The 18,878-nt window shown below is 44.1% G+C and overlaps 9 protein-coding genes across 12 annotated transcripts; 4 read left to right on the forward strand and 5 right to left on the reverse strand.

Annotated features, from left to right (window-relative positions):
• Window positions 1-851: 851 nt before the first annotated feature.
• On the reverse strand, window positions 852-3,038 carry LOC663523 (cytosol aminopeptidase). Its single transcript, XM_969563.5, has 4 exons — window positions 2,816-3,038; window positions 2,657-2,766; window positions 2,342-2,605; window positions 852-2,287 (listed from the first exon to the last, which is right to left on the reverse strand). Exons 1-4 carry the CDS (start codon window positions 2,933-2,935, stop codon window positions 1,189-1,191), a joined length of 1,593 nt encoding a protein of 530 aa, XP_974656.1. The 5' UTR covers window positions 2,936-3,038; the 3' UTR covers window positions 852-1,188.
• Window positions 3,039-3,253: 215 nt separating this feature from the next.
• Window positions 3,254-5,158, forward strand: Slu7. The gene is made up of 3 exons (XM_969544.4): window positions 3,254-3,650; window positions 3,698-4,627; window positions 4,691-5,158. Exons 1-3 carry the CDS (start codon window positions 3,333-3,335, stop codon window positions 5,096-5,098), a joined length of 1,656 nt encoding a protein of 551 aa, XP_974637.1. The 5' UTR covers window positions 3,254-3,332; the 3' UTR covers window positions 5,099-5,158.
• On the reverse strand, window positions 5,096-6,024 carry Snp (Snipper). The gene is given in 3 exon segments (NM_001114326.1): window positions 5,096-5,565; window positions 5,610-5,863; window positions 5,915-6,024. Coding segments are annotated over 3 exon segments (699 nt in total). The 5' UTR covers window positions 5,938-6,024; the 3' UTR covers window positions 5,096-5,143.
• Window positions 6,025-6,344: 320 nt separating this feature from the next.
• Window positions 6,345-12,106, forward strand: LOC663431 (E3 ubiquitin-protein ligase COP1). 2 transcript variants are annotated; one of them, XM_008203405.3, is made up of 4 exons: window positions 6,345-6,675; window positions 6,733-6,848; window positions 10,700-10,860; window positions 10,904-12,106. In XM_008203405.3, the coding sequence occupies exons 1-4, from the start codon at window positions 6,583-6,585 to the stop codon at window positions 12,070-12,072; spliced, it is 1,539 nt and encodes a 512-aa protein (XP_008201627.1). In that variant the 5' UTR covers window positions 6,345-6,582; the 3' UTR covers window positions 12,073-12,106. The 2 variants fall into 2 exon arrangements, with proteins under 2 accessions (XP_008201627.1, XP_974586.1); XM_969493.4 differs by lacking the exons at window positions 10,700-10,860; window positions 10,904-12,106 and adding an exon at window positions 7,185-10,674 and having other exon boundaries at window positions 6,653-6,675.
• Window positions 12,097-14,752, reverse strand: MED28 (Mediator complex subunit 28). 2 transcript variants are annotated; one of them, XM_001815494.4, is made up of 4 exons: window positions 14,482-14,752; window positions 13,899-14,420; window positions 13,189-13,351; window positions 12,097-13,131 (listed from the first exon to the last, which is right to left on the reverse strand). In XM_001815494.4, the coding sequence occupies exons 1-4, from the start codon at window positions 14,569-14,571 to the stop codon at window positions 13,109-13,111; spliced, it is 798 nt and encodes a 265-aa protein (XP_001815546.2). In that variant the 5' UTR covers window positions 14,572-14,752; the 3' UTR covers window positions 12,097-13,108. The 2 variants fall into 2 exon arrangements, with proteins under 2 accessions (XP_001815546.2, XP_008201628.1); XM_008203406.3 differs by having other exon boundaries at window positions 13,180-13,351.
• A 134-nt stretch (window positions 14,753-14,886) lies between these two features.
• Window positions 14,887-15,760, forward strand: eca (eclair). Its single transcript, XM_001814705.4, has 3 exons — window positions 14,887-15,112; window positions 15,166-15,533; window positions 15,580-15,760. The coding sequence occupies exons 1-3, from the start codon at window positions 14,977-14,979 to the stop codon at window positions 15,727-15,729; spliced, it is 654 nt and encodes a 217-aa protein (XP_001814757.1). The 5' UTR covers window positions 14,887-14,976; the 3' UTR covers window positions 15,730-15,760.
• A 5-nt stretch (window positions 15,761-15,765) lies between these two features.
• Alg13 (Alg13 UDP-N-acetylglucosaminyltransferase subunit) lies at window positions 15,766-16,266 on the reverse strand. The gene has a single exon (XM_962292.5). The coding sequence runs from the start codon at window positions 16,264-16,266 to the stop codon at window positions 15,766-15,768; it is 501 nt and encodes a 166-aa protein (XP_967385.1).
• Window positions 15,944-17,716, forward strand: Smyd5 (SET and MYND domain containing, class 5). The gene is made up of 4 exons (XM_001814655.4): window positions 15,944-16,416; window positions 16,473-16,600; window positions 16,651-16,893; window positions 16,943-17,716. The coding sequence occupies exons 1-4, from the start codon at window positions 16,381-16,383 to the stop codon at window positions 17,685-17,687; spliced, it is 1,152 nt and encodes a 383-aa protein (XP_001814707.1). The 5' UTR covers window positions 15,944-16,380; the 3' UTR covers window positions 17,688-17,716.
• Ddrgk1 (DDRGK domain containing 1) lies at window positions 17,690-18,876 on the reverse strand. Of its 2 annotated transcripts, none has more exons than XM_008203407.3 (3): window positions 18,648-18,876; window positions 18,464-18,559; window positions 17,690-18,418 (listed from the first exon to the last, which is right to left on the reverse strand). In XM_008203407.3, the coding sequence occupies exons 1-3, from the start codon at window positions 18,742-18,744 to the stop codon at window positions 17,748-17,750; spliced, it is 864 nt and encodes a 287-aa protein (XP_008201629.1). In that variant the 5' UTR covers window positions 18,745-18,876; the 3' UTR covers window positions 17,690-17,747. The 2 variants fall into 2 exon arrangements, with proteins under 2 accessions (XP_008201629.1, XP_001814678.1); XM_001814626.4 differs by having other exon boundaries at window positions 17,690-18,421.
• Window positions 18,877-18,878: the final 2 nt, after the last annotated feature.

An 18,878-nucleotide genomic window follows, 5' to 3' on the forward strand; every position in this document is an offset into this window, starting at 1 on the left:
CTGAATGGGTAATGAAGATTATTCTAAAGGACCGGAGATTGCCTTGAATATGGATAAACGGAAAGAGTCGCGACACCTTGTTTGCAGAAACAACGATAAATTAACGGAAATTTTTCATTCCGGAATTCTCTGCCATTAACATAAAATTTGCAAAATTCCCTGCTTCTAAGAAATATGGGAAACATGGCTCTAGTCACGTATTTCTTATCGAAAAAACGGTTTTGGTCAAATAAATTTTATTTTGACCCCATTGTGCTTGTGGTTTGTTCAAATGAAGCAAAGTTCGTAATTACCTATCTGTTCTAAAGTTGAATTTACGAGGCATTATGAAAAATCTTTTCTATTTTTAGTCTCTACTTATTTCAAAAATGCCACATTCAGTGTTTTACATAAATTAAAAATAAAAACAACTTATGCAATGTTTTTTATTATTTACCCAGTGAATAAAATTATTTAAAAATAATGTCCAATAGGACACAATATGTGGACTTTGGTCAAGCCATTTGATTCATAAATATGTTTGCAAAGTAGAAAGATTTGGGCCAAACGACTCAAACAGGTCCTTTGCCGGTAAACAAACTAATTTTTAGAAAAAGACAGACGCACTGGTAGAGACCAAAGGTGATGTTATTTGTTTGAATATTGCATCAGCTGATTTACGAAAGGATTATTAATTTATTCCTGCATCTGTTCACATGATCATCTGAAGCGACTATTTTTGTGCCTTTTTGCATTTGTTTTGATGTACTTGTTGACAATATTGCGTTGTTTGTTCGAGTTAGAAGTGGCTCAAAAAGTCAGATTATCAAAACTGACTTCAACCAGTTGAAAAAAAAGTGAATAAGTCAGTGTCGAAGCATTATATTTTATTGATACAAAATGTACAGTATAGGACAGTTTTTGAGTTTAAAATAAACAATAAATTGGTATACGACAAATTTCAAAATTCTTGTAAACTGGCTACAAAAATGTAATAGACCACTTAGGCATAACTCGGAATGTTATTTTTATTTTTTTGAGAGGGAGGGAGAGCATTATCAGGATTTATGATAAAAAAGCCAAAAAAATCGTATTTGAGCAACTGACCAGATTGCGATTCAAGTCAAAACATTCCCCTAAGTATTTATTACAATTAAATTTTAAAGGTCATGTGGGTCATATCCCATTTCTAAAATCCACCAAAAAAGTCTATAGTTCCCGTTGTCCTTCAGAAGGACACGAAAGTTGGTAAAGTAACTGAATCAGGGTTCTCGTCGGACGGCCGGTCATCCGCCCTTTGGTGTAGTACGGCGTGACCTTATGGTTGCTCTTGAAGCCAACTCCGGTGATATCAAAATGAATCCAGTCCACGCAACTGATAAACTCGTTGAGGAAAGCGGCCCCCAGACAGGACGAGCCTTGCCCTTGGCCCTTGTTATTCACATCGTGTGACTTGAAGCGGGTCACCTTCTTCGAAAAGAACTTCCACAGAGGGAGTCTCCAGACGCGGTCCCCGGTTATAACCCCGGCTTTGCGCACTTGCGACCACATCGTCTGGCTGTTGCTGAAAACTCCAGACGCGGAGGACCCCAAGGCCGACCGCACCCCCGGAGTTAGACTCGCAACGTCAATGATGAGCCTCGGCTTGTAAATCCCTTGGCCGTAGACCAGCGCGTCGGCCAGAATCAGCCGTCCTTCGTTGTCAGTGTCCGTAATCATGATGCTCTTGCCGTTCATGCCCATCACGATGTCGCCACACTTCATGGCCATGCCACTCGGCATATTCTCACACAGGGGAATCACCGCCTCGATATTCAGCGGGAGACTCAACGCGGAGGCGGCGCGAATGGCCGAAATAATCGCCGCCGCTCCGCACATATCCGCCTTGTACACATCCATCCCCTTGCATTTCTTCAAACAGAGACCACCGCTGTCAAACGTGATGCCCTTCCCGCAGAACAGGATCGGCTTCTGGTCGTTGGGACCGCCGCAGTACGAGATCTCCAACACGACCGGCGGCTCGCACGAGCCTCGTGCCACCGTCAGGAACGCGCTGAACTTCTTCTGCTCAATCCAGTCCTTGTCGTGGACTTGCACCTTGATGCCGCACGGGCACAGCTCGTTGACAGTTTCCTGGGCGAAATGCAGAGGGGTCATTTGGTTGGCGGGGGTGTCGGACAAGCGCCGGGCCAAGTTCTGCGACTCCGCCTTGAAGAGCCCGCGCTGGAAGCTCTCTCCGTCGGGATCGTCGAACAGCTCCAGCGTGGGGGTCTTCTTCTGGTTCTCGCGCATTTTGTTCTCCTGGTACCTAGAGAAAGAGGGCCATGGTTGCTAGGTCAGGAAATGTCAAAACAAAGCGCACCTCCAAAGGGCGAGGGCGCTCCCTTCGGCCGCTTGCTCCGGGAATCCCATGCCTTCGACCATGATCCGGTCCACGCCCTGCTTCCGGAGGACTTGCGCCCCAATTCCGGCGGCCACGCGGACGTTCTCCATACCCTCGTCGATAGCTTCCATCTCGTTGTAGCCCGCCTTCTCGGGGCCCAAGCCCACCACGGCCACGGCCCAGAATTCCCGGTCGACGTTGTTGAAGATCCTTGTACTACCCCGTTTTACAGTCTTTCCGGCTCTAAACATCGTTATTCAATCACTCGGTCCACATTCGTTTCATTCTACTCACTTTTTTACCAAATCCAGTAATTTTCCTCCTACATGGTCGTTGAATTTTTGTGCAGCCTTCGTCAATACCAATTCATTTTCAGACTCGTATACGCCTAAAATTATGCCTTTCTGCAAAGGTGGGGGGTTAAAGGGGGCCGAGTGACAGGGAAGGACCTACCTTTTCTTCGCCTGATGAAGACGCCGCTGGCTCACCGGAACAGAAATTCCGAGGTCTTAAAACGTTCAGTACTCGAGGCCTTACCCAATTTATTTGTCTTATAACTGTTGGAATCGACATTGTTCATTTAAAATATATACATTTTACAAGAATAATTTAGATCGGAAAGACAAATAATATTTTTCTTATTTATTGGTTACGGGCCTTCACTTGAATTTTTTTCACACAGTTCGCTTGATTTTAATCAAATTTAACGCCATAACAACCGCCGCCTTCTTCATAACACATTATTTTTATTCTCCCGCATTTATTAAATAGCAAATTTACGATGATGAACGGCAAAATGAGCAAACTACTGTTAATTATTAACTTTGGACGAATTTTCGTAATATTGAAAAAAATCAAAATTTGGAATTTTTTGGAATCCCTCTATATAACACGATCTGGCCTTGACAAGTGATAACTGTCAAGTATTTAACCTCACTCTTAGTTGTATGTGTAAATATTGCGTTTAATTATGGCCAGCAGTACGCAGGGCCTTTCGGTGTCGCAAATCTTAAAATCAAAAAGCGAGTTTGAGGATGAGCCTAAGAAAAAATCGCGTGAAGACTGGCGGAAAGCCAAGGAGCTCGAAGAGGCGCGTAAGGCGGGCACAGCCCCTGCGGCTGTGGACGAGGAGGGAAAAGACATAAACCCCCACATCCCGCAATACATTGCCACAGCCCCGTGGTACTATGGCACCTCGGGCCCCACCCTCAAGCACCAGAGGCCCCAAGACGACAAACAGGAGGATTTCTCCAAGTTGGACGAGTGGTACAAGCGAGGGGTCGACACGGTAAGTTAGCTGCACCTCTTATGCCATTATATTTATTTTTTATTTAGTCCAAAGTTGTGACGAAATTCCGCAAAGGCGCTTGCGAGAATTGCGGTGCCATGACCCACAAGCGCAAGGACTGCATGGAGCGGCCCCGCAAAGTGGGGGCCAAATTCTCGGGGGCGAAAATAGCCGCGGATGAGTTCATCCAGAAAAAATTAAATTTGAGTTACGACGGGAAACGGGACAGGTGGAGCGGTTACGACCCGTCCGAGCACAAGGCAGTGATAGAGGAGTTCCAAAAAGTTGAAGAAGCGAAGCGGCAGTTAAAAGCCGATAAACTCAACGCAAATAATGAAAGTGACGAGGAGTTGGATGAGGACAAATACGTGGACGAGGTGGACATGCCGGGGACCAAAGTCGACAGCAAGCAGCGGATCACAGTCAGGAATTTGCGAATTCGGGAAGATACGGCCAAGTATTTGCGAAATTTGGACCCGAATTCGGCGTATTACGACCCGAAAACGCGCTCAATGAGGGAAAATCCGAACCCGAATAAGGATGATAATTACGCGGGGGAGAATTTTGTGAAATTTACCGGCGATACGACTAAACATGCGTCCGCACAGTTGTTTGCGTGGGAGGCGTATGAGAGAGGAGTTGATGTTCACTTGTTGGCGGAACCCACCAAGTTGGAGTTGCTCCAAAAGGAGTATGAGAAGAAGAAGGAACAGTTCAAGTCAAAGGTTCAAGGGAGTATTTTGGAGAAGTACGGAGGGGAGGAGCATCTGGAGGCGCCCCCGAAGTCGCTACTTTTGGCACAGACTGAAGATTACGTGGAGTATTCACGCTCCGGTAAAATTATAAAAGGGCAGGAGAAGGAAGTCATCAAGTCAAAATATGAGGAGGATGTCTATATTAATAATCACACTTCGGTTTGGGGGTCGTTCTGGCGAGGGGGGCAATGGGGCTACAAGTGTTGCCACTCGTTTGTCAAGGTTTGTATTTTTATTTTGGATTAAATAGTGTTTAAACCATATTTTCGTTATTTTTTTTAACAGAATTCGTATTGTTTGGGAGAAGCTGGCCGTAACCAGGAGGCCAACAAACCACCAGAAGTTGTACCTGAACCAGAGGAAGAAAAAGAATCAAGTGAGAGTTCATCATCCGAGTCGAGTTCCGACACAGAAGCGAAACACAAGTCCGAGAAAAACAAGAAAAAGAAGAACAAGAGAAAGAAAAACAAAGAGAAGAAAAAACTGAAACAAAAAGAAGAGAAGGACAAGTTAAAAGAGGCCCTCAAAGCGGAAGAAGAGCACCAAAAGCGAGCCGAGAGTTTACTGTCAATAGACGAGAGGAAGCGTCCTTACAACAGCATGTACGAAGTGAAGAAGCCCTCAGAGGAGGAGATTGAAGCTTACTATTTGAAGAGGAGGCGAGAGGAAGACCCAATGAATCAATTTATGTAATAACAAGAATATATTTATTTGTAATAATACAATGAAAATAAAAAATTAGCGTCGTGTTAATTGGAGTACGACCCCCTTATCGACCATTTTCCCGACAAGTCTTGCCGTATTCCTGGCATCATGCAATCCGCAATGTTCAGTCCCTTCAAAAGTCAGTCCTAGTTCGGCCAAAGCGCCAGAAAGTCCAATAAACGGGCGTCTGATGTAGCGCTTGAACAGTGCTCTAATATCAATCCATTTGCGGTACATTTTCTCAATTCTAATATTCTTCCGGATGCACTCCTTTCGGAGACAGGTCCCCAAATCCCAGTCCGACCAAGTGGCAAAAGCGCACGTTTTTGCCGCCTGACTTTCGCCGTTTGGGAAATCCATGTCATATAATCTCATTTTTTCGGCAACCCAACGCGAAAACAGAAGCAAACAAGCTTGAAGGGGGACCCCGTTATCAACTTGGTGTTGCTGTATTCCTGTAAAAAATCATCAGTGGGGCTTGGGGCACAATGTTTTTTACCTGTGAGCTCGGTACAAAAGTCGCTCAATTTGGGATTCTCGACTGGCATTACGTATTGCTGGAACTCTGCGATTATTTTAGCGTTTTTTACGTCGTAAAGAACGACCGGAAATTCGATTATTTCGGCCGGATTTTTTCTCGGGTCGCCGTTACTCCAGCAAGTGGCTTCAAAGTCAAGGACGAGGAGGTAGTCAAAAGGCTGGGGAGTCGTGGCCTTAGCGGTTGAATAAATTACTTCTAAAGCACCCAGTTTTCTGAAATTGCAATAATAAGCTTATCTTTAATTTAATTATAATTTTTCTCACCGGGCCAACTCTCGAGTGCTCATTTTACTAAAATATTTCACATGTAAGGTACAAAAAACTTAATCTAAAAGTGGAGCACTTGGTCAAAGAAAGTCTCACATAACCTCAATAAACAAAATAAAGAAAATAGCAGAAATACAGGTGATATGGCATTAGTACGCCTCGATGGTACCGCTTTTTAAGTTACAAAACCCTTTAGCGGAAAACATGGACAACACAAATTGTGTCTTAATTAACTGAATAAAAAATGTATTTTGAATTTGCCGCCATTTTTTTTCCACCAAGTCACAAAAACTAAGGTGATTCCACTCCCCAATAATTTTTTTATCTAATACAGTTATCAGCGCAAATTAAAGGCTCGCACTTTTTCTGAGCATTTTATTTAAATACTGTCGATTGCATACAAAATAGACCTAAAGATAAGGCGTTATCTACGAATATCCAACCTTTCCAGAAACATTTTTTGTGCGTTAGGAGCGCCTCCTGGCGTTTGTCACTCCTGTCGGCCCGGCAGACCTGTCAAAAATCAATTTTGTGATTTGTTGATTTTTGGATTTTCAACACTAAAGTTCCACATAATCGAAAGACGAAACGTATACGATTTTTAAACCACCCTCAACCAAATCACCCCACACTCAAACCACCCATATTTTGTGTCACCATCAAGTATGGCTTTATCTCTAACGTGTAAAAAGTTACTCAGGTTATCCGTCTCCAGCAGATACTTTTTCAGACCATGCTCTTCAGCCTGCCCGGAAAAAGTAGGTTTTATCATTAGAAGCAATGCAATTGAGTGATTTGCGTTCGTTTCGTTTTAGAAAGGCTTAGTCTTGGGCGTGTACAGTGATGATGAATGTGAAGGGTTGGAGCTAACCCCCGCTGCTGAAAAGTACAACCAGAAGTGTCAAGGCAGGCTTTTAGAACAAATTAAACTGTAAGTAGCGTCATAGCGTTTTTATTGCATTAGAGGACAAGTCCAAGCGGAATTAAACATTACATAATGTGAAAACATGGGAGTAATTAATGAAACTTGGCACAAAATAGAAAGCTTTATCGTTTTTTATACACGTAGCGATTATTTTATTGTCTTGGCCCTTTTCGTGCAAATTGAAAAACCTGACCTGAAACTTGATCCCGTCAGTTTAACCAATCCAGTAGTATTGAGTGTTTTCAAGTAACAATTTAGGCGATTTCTGTCCCCGTTTCAGGTTTTCGGGTCAGGAACCGTCCGAATTGTCGCTCCTCAATACTACTCCAGTTCTTGTTTCAGGTCGATGTTTTTCTCTTAACTACCTCTAAGTCGTCAAAATGGCTTCAAGCCGCGACGGTCGTAGTAGTTCCGCCTCTTCGCACAGTAGTTCGAACGTGCCGACAAATCGCTCGTCGATTCGCACCCCAAAGCGTCAGCGTTCGACAGCCGGGGGCGGCTCCTTCGAGGAGAAAACGACCGATTTTTCCTGCCCCGTCTGCTTCAACCTGATCGAGGAGGCTTACATTACGAAATGTGGCCACACGTTCTGCTACACCTGCATTTTAAAATCGATCGAAGCCCTCAAACGCTGCCCCAAATGCAACGCCCCGGTCACCGGCGAAGACATGATCTTCCCGAACTTCCTCCTCAACGAACTGATCAGAAAGCACAAGACTCGCTTGAACAACTTCGAGGCTTTGGGCTTGAACCGCGACAGTTCGGGGGAGTTCGGGACGTCGGCCGACGGTTTACGGGATTTTGTGGCAACGGAATCGCAGAATTTAACGTTGCCGGACGTTAACGTAATGTTGGAGGTTCTGACGCAACGGAAGCAACTCCTGGAGGCGGAGTCGTGTGCCGCGCAAAACCGCCTCCTTTTGGAGTTTTTGAAGCACTTGCTTAAGCAAAAGAAGGAGCGGCAGGCGCAGATTATCAAGGAGATTGCGATTATTGAGCATGACATTGAGGAGGTTTACAATAAGTTGAAGGAGGTGCATAGCAAGTGCCCGACTTTGGAGGATGTGGAGCGGACGGTGGCGTCGGCGGCGGACAATGCCGATGTCAGTGCGATGAAGAAGGAAATGATCGATTTGATTGATACTATAGGTAGTTCGACTGGTCGCAAAGATGACACGACGAATCCCGACGCCCCGCTTCGGCTAGGTTCGACCTCGCTGGCGATGCGCCGGCGGCGGATGCACGCCCACTTTGACGACTTCGTCGACTGTTACTTCACCTCACGCTCCAAAGACTTGTTCTTCGGCAAAGACGGGGTCGATAAGACTAAGACTACTATTAATACGGGTCTCGACGAATTCCGGGAGAATTTGATCAAATTCTCGCGCTATAACTCGCTCCGGGTCCTCGCAACGTTGAACTACTCGAGTGATTTGTTCAACAATTCGACCATAGTCTCGAGTATCGAATTCGATAAGGATAACGAGTTCCTGGCGATTGCTGGAGTGACGAAAAAGATCAAAGTTTTCGATTACGGTGCTGTGATTAAGGATACGGTCGATATACACTATCCCTGTATTGAAATGCTCTCCAAGTCGAAAATCTCGTGCGTGAGTTGGAACACGTACCATAAGAGTATTCTGGCGAGTAGTGATTACGAAGGGACTGTGACGATTTGGGACGCTTCGACCGGTCAGCGCACCAAGACCTACCAAGAGCATGAGAAGCGCTGTTGGAGTGTTGATTTCAATGAGGTTGATACTCGGTTGATCGCCTCGGGTTCGGACGATGCGCGCGTTAAGTTATACTCGCTCAACGGTGAGCACTCGATCGCGACTCTCGAAGCCAAAGCGAACGTTTGTTGTGTTAAGTTCAATCCGAGGAGTTCTTGTCACTTAGCGTTCGGTAGCGCTGATCATTGTGTTCATTACTACGACTTGAGGAACATGAAGGAGGCGGTGGCCGTGTTCAAGGGCCACAAGAAGGCAGTGAGTTACGTCAAGTTTCTCAATAGTGAGGATATCGTGTCGGCGTCGACCGACTCGCAGCTTAAATTGTGGAATGTTAATACTCCGTATTGCCTTCGGTCGTTTGTCGGACACATTAACGAGAAGAATTTTATCGGATTGGCGACGGACGGCGATTATGTCGCCTGCGGCTCGGAGAATAACGCCATGTATATTTATTACAAAGGCTTGAGTAAAAAGTTGTTTAGTTATAAGTTTGAAGCGATTCAAGGGGTCTTGGATCAGGAAAGGCGGGAGGATGATATGAACGAATTCGTTTCGGCTGTTTGCTGGAAGCAGAATTCGAATGTTGTCGTTGCGGCGAACAGTCAAGGGATTATTAATATTTTGGAACTGGTTTAGGTGATAGTCTAGCACGGCATTAGGACAATCAACTGTTCTTGGCATATCCCGGATTGTAAATTTCGTTACAGGATGTGCACAGGAAAAATCGGTTTAATAACTAAAACTTGGATGGGGGACTATTTTATTTTTTACGTACAGGGGGCGAAAATATTTACTGTTTTTATAGCGTTACTATCTCGAAACTTAATAGTCGCACAGAGATCAGCGTCCGCTATTAAATCCCTTATTTTTATCTCTATGCATGTGAATTTTTTCATAATTTTTATATCCTTCGTTATTGAAATTTTTAGTTTTTTTTTACGGATTTTTTGTACAAAAAAATATTTAAGCAACTTTTCTTTTAAAATGAGAAATTTTATTCTTTGCAGCGACTTAATTAATTTTAATTATCAGGAATTGTAGATACGTATAATATGTATTTGGAATAATAGTAAATATTTTCATTAAGTACTGCCTGTATAAATAGGGAGTACCGTGCCTGCAGTAAAATTTGTGACTAAAAAATGTTCGAGTCTGTTGGTTAATTGAAGGCATGGTGGCTTAGTCCCGAAATTTATTGGTGTTACCGCTTATAATTTCCTATAACAATTTTGGAAATAGCAAGGCTATTTTATTAAAAATCGAAACACGAGAAATAGCTGCCGTATTTGTCTATTGCTTCGAGAATTGGGGTAGGAATTGAAGTGTTCCCTCTAGTGAGTGCCCTTGTTTCGTAGCGCCGCTCTCAACAAATATCATTCTCCCAGCAAAAAAGTCTCCACCTCATAATGCCCAAGTGTGCCAAATTTCAGAGTTACATACGCACAATTTAGCGAATAGTATAATACGTGTGAGACAAAACCAGTCGTAGTTCGATGTACACAAGACTTCACAAGTATAAAACCAAAAAAAAAATTGCTCATTAAATTATAGCGTAAGTATTTTTAGCAATATATGTGCCAATTTTGTGTTGTAATCATGTTATTCTTAGTGTGTAGTCTGGCCCACTAGTGATTTGGTTAAGGAAAAAGGCAGTTGTTACTATGTTTTACTCCATAGATGTGTTGCTCTTGTTTACTTCGAATGTTGAATTGAGAGTATACCCATATATTTTTTGTAGAATTTTTTCGAGCTTCAAATTGAGAAAATATAAGTTTGGAGTATTTTGTGTATATATGTGCATAGAAAAAAGAATATAATGTAAAAAACCGGCATTTTACTGCCCGAAAAACCGTTTTATATTTTTTAAAATGAACTAAAATGTGATTGAATTTCCTCGGTTGATTTGCGGTAATTGTATTGCACTATATTTGTACGTGTCGTCTGGAGAGTCAATGTTCATTGTGATCATATAGATTTCACGATATAGTCTTTCTCTCTATAACAAAAATTGTTGAATTAATTTGTGATCCATTTAGGTAAATGTTTTTATTGTTGTAAGTAGTTGTATAATAGCAATAAAGTTTCTCATTGCCCAAAAACCGATTTTAATTCCTCGCATTACAGCACAGGTAATAAAGTAAAAGCGGGCAAAACGTTCGTGTTTTGGGGCCTTGAACCTGACTTTCAATCCGTCGCTATCGTGGGACTGGGCAAAAAAACTAAACCAAGCGACGAACTTGAATTAATTTCGGAGGAACGGGAATCCGTCCGAATTGCAGCTGCCGGTATTTATTGATTTTACGAAAAAATTGCATTTGTTGGTTTCAGCCGCTTGTAGGGCCTTGGACGCAGCCGGGGTTAAAAAAATACAAGTTGAAAGCTTAGGCGATGCCGAGGCGTCAGCCGAGGGCTCGAAGCTCGCCACTTGGAAATTCCAAGACTTTAAAACAAAAAAAGACACCTTACCTGAAATATTCCTCCACCAATCAAATCCCGGCGATTGTGACCAATGGAATCGCGGAACGGTCAAGGCAGAGGCCCAAAATATCGCCCGGCGACTCACTGATACCCCCTCAAATCATATGACACCAACAATTTTTGCCGAAAGAGCTCTCGAATTGTCGAAAAATTTAGGGATTTCGGTCGAAGTCAGGGATAAAAACTGGGCCGAAAGCGAGAAAATGGGGGCTTTCCTGGCCGTTGCTCAAGGCTCGCTCGAGCCCCCGAAATTTCTCGAACTGTCGTACAAAAACAGTGACTCGAACCCGTTTGTTTTGGTGGGTAAAGGGGTGACTTTCGATACGGGCGGCATCAGTCTTAAACCATCGGTGGCTATGGACCACATGAGGGCCGATATGTCGGGGGCTGCCAGTGTTGTGGCCACTTTGTACGCTTTGGCGAGTCTCAAAGTGCCGGTTAATGTCAAGGCTTTGATCCCTTTGACTGAGAACATGCCCTCGGGCTCCGCTCTCAAACCGGGCGATGTTATAACAGCCCGGAATGGAAAAACAATCTGTGTTGATAACACCGATGCCGAAGGCCGCTTGATCTTAGCCGATGCCCTGTCCTACAGTGCGAATTTCAGCCCCAAGTGGGTCTTGGACATTGCCACTTTGACTGGGGCTATGAGGGTGGCGCTAGGTGGCTCAGCGTCGGGGGTTTTCACCAATTCGAACAATTTGTACAAAATTTTGGAAGAAGCGGGGTCGCGAAGTGGGGATCGGGTGTGGAGGATGCCCCTTTGGAAGTTTTTTACGAAACAAATGACCGATAACGCCGCTTATGACGTGAACAACGTGGGGAAGGGTAAAGGTGGTGGCAGTTGCACCGCTGCAGCTTTCTTGAAGGAGTTTGTTCCGGAAAAAACCGACTGGTTGCATGTGGATATCGCCGGGGTTATGGGCCCCGATGATTCCACTCCGTACCTGGGCAAGGGGATGACAGGGAGGCCCACGAGGACGCTGGTTGAGTTTATAGAGGCGCAAGCCAAGTGTTGATTTTTTTATAAGAAATAAAACCAGTTGAGTATAATTTGTTTTATTAATAATTTATATCACAATTTTGAAATTCGGTAACGTTACATATGCAAACTGATCGGCACGATACAATTTTTTATTCAAATAATACACATTTGTCCTTTAAATTTCTTAGTTTAAGGTGCTGCAAAAGTTAAGTGTGGTTGGTTGCGCTTAGGTTACAAATTTAGCATTTTGGGTAATGCACGAGGACCAAAGTGTTTTCGCATTTTAAAGATAATGGTGGTTCTTTGGTCTTCGTGGCATGTTAGCTCGTAATTTAATTTTATAAATTTACAAATTACGATTTAATTGAGTACGTTTAATTATTGTAGACGTGCAAAAGCACTTTTATAGTGTTAAAATCGAAATAAAAACAATATTGATAAAGTTAAGACCTTTGCGGCGCCCTGTGGTAACCAATTCTTAAATATATCTGGAAATTTAACTATGATAAAAATCATAACAAATACTTAATTTGCGTACTTTTCGTTGTTTTTGAACAACTATGAGGAAAGACTGCTTCATTGTTTACCAGGGGCCGCAGGGGCTCCACTTTAAAAGCGAATTGAATTTGTAGTGCTTCTTTTGATATACAATTTCTATGACGTTTCTTCTTGATATCATAATACTTAAAGGTTCTTATACAATTAATTAATTAAACGAGTCCACGTCGAGAGAATTGTTTTCCAAGTTGGCTTAGAAATTTGCCAAGTGCCCACAGCCAACTCAAGAACTTCTGGCCACCGGCCTCGGTGACCAATAAAACGCCTACACTTCTGAATCATTGCTTATTTGTAAGATTTGCTCAACATCTACTCTAAGGGTGTACCACTAACTACCTACACATGAAATCCGCTAGAAGTCCCCTTGGAATGCCTTGCCGCGCGTCGGGATACGGGTGCATATCCCAACTTCGGGAGGGGGAACATTATGGGGATACATAATCTGGCAAAGACCCACGGCCACGACCTCTACCTCTACCCCTGCCTCTACCTCGCCCCCTCCCGCGCCCGCGTCACCTTCGCCCATCCGTCATGCCTACGAGGAAACAAATAATGATCGAGAATTGTCAACCGGGGGAAGTACCTATATTACTCGTAGTTTTCTCAAGGTACGCCAGAGGGCCCTGGAGAACCCCACCGGGGCCTTGCTGGGAAAAAGGGCCTCGGGGGCCGCCCATGGCCTGCTGTTGCATGAACATGGCCTGCTGCGGGGACACCATGCCGGGGCCCACGCCGCCTGCCATCCCCGGGGGCACCTAAGTTGAAACAATGGAATTAAACTCGATTCGCATTTTGAGTGCATACCAACCCTCTGGTTTTGAGAATTTGGAAAAAAACAATTGCCGGCTTTTGAAACATTTATTGTAGTAAACAGTCTTACAAATCTTACAGAAAGATTGGAAATTACATTATATATGATTCGCAACAAACTATAAATTTTGTTATACAAACTTGAGAAGGTAAATGAACATTCATCCATAAACAAAATTTCTAGTAAAGGCACATTTGAGCAAGTTGACAACGTATACTACTTTTTCGTACAACATAATCCTACATTGTACATATCACATTCATTTGATCTTTATATTGCCACTTCTAAAAACCCTGAGAGTTAGTATACAAATATACAGAGAATATACGGGCAGGAGACTATAAACTGCATCTAAAAATTTTACACTGCCAAATGCTTACATATTTCCGTAAAAAATTACATTAGACGAAAAAAAAATCGTAACTTAAAAAATGCACTACAAATAAATATCTACAACAATCATGCTCTTGATGAGATCAACGTCGGTCTACCTGCATCTGTTGCTGTAGCTGTTGGATTTGCTGTTGCTGCATTTGTTGCATCTGCTGTTGCTGTTGCATTTGCTGCAACTGCTGCTGCTGTAGCTGCTGTTGCATTGTTGTGGACATCCCGGAAACCATCATAGGATTCGGCGTCTGATTCCCGGGAAGACCTGCCATGGGACTCTGCACCGAACCCCCATTATTCAACGTCGGCGTGGCGCTACCCTGAGCCGGACTTTTGGCATAGCCTTGCAAATCGGCCAAAAGGTTTTGCCAAACTGCAATTTTCTCATAATGGCGCTTCAACAACTCGTCTTTCCGCGCCAGTTCGAGACGATACTCGTTTATGTCCTCTTTCACGATCATTTCCGGCTTCAAGGCCGACAGAAGGAAGCGCTTCTGCAGGAAGAACGCCTCCATCTGACGGGCCAGGTCTATGAAGCGCAAGGTGGTTTGCTCCACTTCCACCTTCATCTCGTCTTTGTCGGAATTGGGGACTGCTTCCTCCTTCGTCAAAACGTTCAGACAGTGCTGCAACAAAGCCATAATTGTTAATTTCATACAATAAGCAATAAAATCAAAAGTGACATACTTGGAAAGCCTCTTCAAATTCGTCCACTAAGTTGCCACTACCATTGGTTGGTGTGGCCATCGCTGATACAGGGGGAGAAGCTTCCTTCATTGAATTCACAAACTAACAATAAAATTGGTTTTAAGACCGTAATCTAATGCCCCTAACGGATACCAGCCCCAGTTACCAAACCACAGCCATCACAAAAAACGTCAATAACTTAGACGAGGTTATGTGCAAGGTCATCAATAAAATTCAGGCTGGCCTAGGGACTTTGGTTCATTGTTTTTTTTTTTCAAAAAGAAAAAATAATAAATAGCTCAAAATGAAAAGTCTCGATTTTTGGTTATTGAAATACGTTTGGAACTTGAAATTTGGCACAAAAACCGGGCAATTTGGGCTAGTTCTCAAGTTATTGCCCATAATTTGTGCCAATTTGAAGGGACGAAGCGCCACCTGTAAAATCCGAATGGTGCCGAATCGTGACGTGTCCAAGAAGAACCAAAATAAATAAAAATGCGGAATTTGTCCCTTCTGAGCCTTTTTTTAGTTTGTACATTGTTCGGCTACGGCCACAGTTTATATTTCCACATTGGTGAGACGGAGCGAAAGTGTTTCATTGAGGAAATCCCCGACGAAACAAACGTCATAGGTAACCCCAAATTCCCATTTTCCCAGCTTTCCCTCACTGAAATCTTGTTCCAGTCAATTACAAAGTGGAGCTTTATGACCCTCGAAGCGGTGGGTTCATGCCGTCGTCCCCCGGGATCGGCATGCATGTGGAGGTCCGCGACCCAGATGACAAGGTCCTCCTGTCTCGAGTGTACAGCTCTGAGGGAAAAATCTCGTTCACCTCGCATACGCCGGGCGAGCATGTCATTTGCATGTATTCAAACAGCTCGGCTTGGTTCAGTGGGTCCCAGTTAAGGGTCCATCTGGATATCCAAGTTGGGGAGCATGCTGTCAACTATGGGGAGGTTGTGCAAAAGGAAAAGTTGTCCGAATTGCAACTGAGAGTGAGGCAGTTGCTGGACCAAGTTGAACAGATCACGAAAGAACAGAATTATCAAAGGGTACGGCGGTAATTAATTTTGTTAGAAGTTTAACTTTTGATTACAGTACAGAGAAGAGCGCTTCCGCCAAACCAGTGAAAGCACAAACTCCAGGGTGTTGTGGTGGTCTGTCACACAAACTGCAGTTTTATTAGCAATGGGGGCGTGGCAAATGAAGCATCTAAAGAGTTTCTTTGAAGCGAAAAAACTTGTATAAAGTCTTATAATTTAATAAACATTTCTTTACACGTAGTTATTTTATTTCAAAACCCATACATTTATCTAAATAACGACTGAAGAGACGTGGGTCAGGATTCGGATACTGCTTAAACTGTAGAAACTTTCGCTCCAGGAGAGTGTCTTTAAGAGTACGTGGGGTACAACATTGCAAATACCCATCTTTGGCCAGTTGCTGGGCCAATTCGATTTGGTGGTTGTCCATCAAATCCTCATTTATCACAACTATCAAAGGCTTGTGTTGCTTTAAGACCTCAAGACACGTCCCTGCACCCGCATGACTTATAATTAAATCCGAACTTTCAATTTCTTGAGCAAAGTTCTCAAAATAGCGGTCGTATTTGATATGAATTTTTGGGTGTTTTCTCTCATTAGAATCGCCTGTCCCCACTTGAAACTGCACGAAAGTGTACCCTAACGAATGCAGAACCTCCAGTACCTCATCCTTGGACACCTCCTCAATGAGCTTATCAAATTTCGTGGTCCCAACGGTTACAAACACTTTTTTTGCACCCATTGCCACAATTAGCCGCAATTATTCATTATCATTTTTTACCAGAGGCAAAACAAATCAATTACATAACCCCACATTTCACAAACACACATGTTTGCCGGAAGGAATTAACTCGCAATGGACGTGGAAGTTCGCCTTGTGGACAATTCCAAAGTATTTTTTCCTAAAGTTTTTGGCCCAAACCCCACTAAAATCGCACGCGTTTTCAGGGTAAAGGCCTATTTTCGAAAAAGTGCTTCAAAAGCGGTGCAATAATATTCGAAGAGGAGCCCTTGGTGTCGTGCCAGTTCTCCTGGAATGCCGCTTACCAGTACAAAGCATGCGACCATTGTCTGAGGTAATTATCGCCCCAAACGAACTTTTTTCTATTTTATAATTTTTTATCAGGCCTTTAGAGACCGCTGAAGAGAACGCACGCCGCCTCACCGGCAAGCCCGAGCTCGAGTTACCCTTCCCCGAATGTTGCACCACCGATAAAAGTAAATTTACTTCATGCACCCTTTGCGGGACTGATTATTGTTCCGTGGAGTGCCAAACAACGGCGTACAACCAATACCACCGCATTCTCTGCTTACAGACAACCGAACGCAACAATTTCCACCCTCTCGAGCAACTCAACGAGGCGTGGAAGTGCGTAATTGTGGCTTTAAATCTGTTTTTTGTTTACAATTTTTTCTAGACATGTGCATTATCCGCCTGAAACCAACACTATAATGCTGATTGTGCGTCTTCTGGCGCGAATAATCCAGTCGCCAAACCGCGACTTGGCCATTGAGCAAACCCTCCAGTTCTGCCACCGGACGGTTAACGAGGACGCGGAGCTGGCCCATAAATTACTGGGCGAAAAATTCGCGAATCAGTTATCACTTTTACACAGTTTGCTCCTTCAGTGTGTTCCTCACGAGGGGATTGAGCAGTTTCTGACTCCGGCGGGGTTCCAGGGGCTGCTTGCGCTCATCGGGACGAATGGTCAGGGCGTGGGCACGAGTACCATAAGTCAGTGGGTCACTCGCACCTCCGACTTGGCCATTTCCGACGACGAGAGAGCGGTTCTTGATAAATTTATCGACAAGTTGTACGAGGATATGGACTCACATTCGGGCAATTTTTTAAATAATGAGGGAGTCGCCTTGTTTACGCTGCAAAGCGCCTGCAACCACAGTTGTGTCCCGAACGCCGAACCCACTTACCTTCACAACAATAACAAGTTGTCTTTGGTGGCTGTTAGGGACATTCAGGAAGGGGAGGAAATTTGTATCAGTTATTTAGACGAGTGTAACTTGCATAGATCGAGGCATTCGAGACGGAAAGAACTGATGGAGAATTATCTCTTTGCGTGTAATTGCCCCAAGTGTGAGGAGCAAGCCGACGAACCGGACGTCACTAGCGAGGAGGAGGAAGGAGAGGAAGAAATGAGCGAATAAAGTTATGGAAATAAATTTATTAAGACGCATTTCGCATTTTTTTTTACAAATATACAACATTTAGGTGGCACTAGCCCCTACGGGGGCCAAATTAATCAATTTATTGCTACTTTCGGCGAGTTCCACAATCGAGACTCGCCCCCTTTGCCTTATAAACTTGGCCACAGCCTCCATCTCCTCCTGAGACACGTAAATAAATTTCCCCCGGTCGTCTATAACCCCCGTCAGGATATCATCCTTTTGCAAGTCCCTGATCCTGTCAATGGCCGCCTGCGTCTTCAGTTTAAAATGCGCGGCCAAATCCTCAATCACCACGACTTTGTTGTTTTTAATGTAAGCGACAAACTCTTGCAATAGATTCATTTCGTTGCCTTCCTCCCCTTCCTCAAAACCCTCCTCCTCAACCGAGAAGGCCTCCTTCATCTTCAAGTACTCTTCATGCTCGCGTCTCTCCTTCTCTTCCTTCGCTTTACGCTCTTCTTCCTCCCGCCGTTTCTCCTCAGCTTCGCGCTTCGCCTCAGCTTTCTTCCTTTCTTCATCGGCTAACTGTTCTTTCTTCTTGCGTTCGGCGCGACTTTGCTCTTCGGCCTCCCGTTGCGCTTTTTTCTCGGCTTTGGCTTCGAGCTTCGCCTTCTTTTTAGCCCCGATTTTGGCCCCGTCTGGGACTTCTATCTCGCGTTGGCCCTCGTTTTGGTTGAGTTCGTCATCGGACGGGGGCTGTTCCTGCGGGGCTGCTAAAATTTATATAAGAGGGTAGTGAAGGGGTTAAATGTTACCATTTGCGCGGAGTCTTGCCCCACGGTTGCGGGCCAGCTGGGCTCTCCTGGGGACGCCTTCGCGGGCACGGTTGGGGCCAGGCCGCGGCCGGTCATCTAAAGGCGTGTTTATGAAATAGAAACTTGCACAAAAGTGTGAAAAGTTGGGCAAAGGTGGGTGCTACGGCCCCTTTTTCGTACCAACCTGCCTTAGGTTTGTCCGACTTTTTGAAGAATAACGCCACGCTTATGATCAATAGTAGGATTACTGACCCTAAGGCTACCAATAATGTGACGTCCATTGTGCCCTAAACTTATTCAATTGGGAGAAATTTGAATTTATCTAAAAAATTTTTTATGACATGTTTGTGACAAAAACAGCTGATTTCTGTGTTACCGACCGGGGTTATTGATTGATAGAGCGTGTCCGCCATTT

Source organism: Tribolium castaneum, chromosome 4 (genome assembly GCF_031307605.1).
Source record: "Tribolium castaneum strain GA2 chromosome 4, icTriCast1.1, whole genome shotgun sequence".
In the NCBI taxonomy this organism is placed as follows: Eukaryota; Metazoa; Arthropoda; class Insecta; order Coleoptera; family Tenebrionidae; genus Tribolium; species Tribolium castaneum.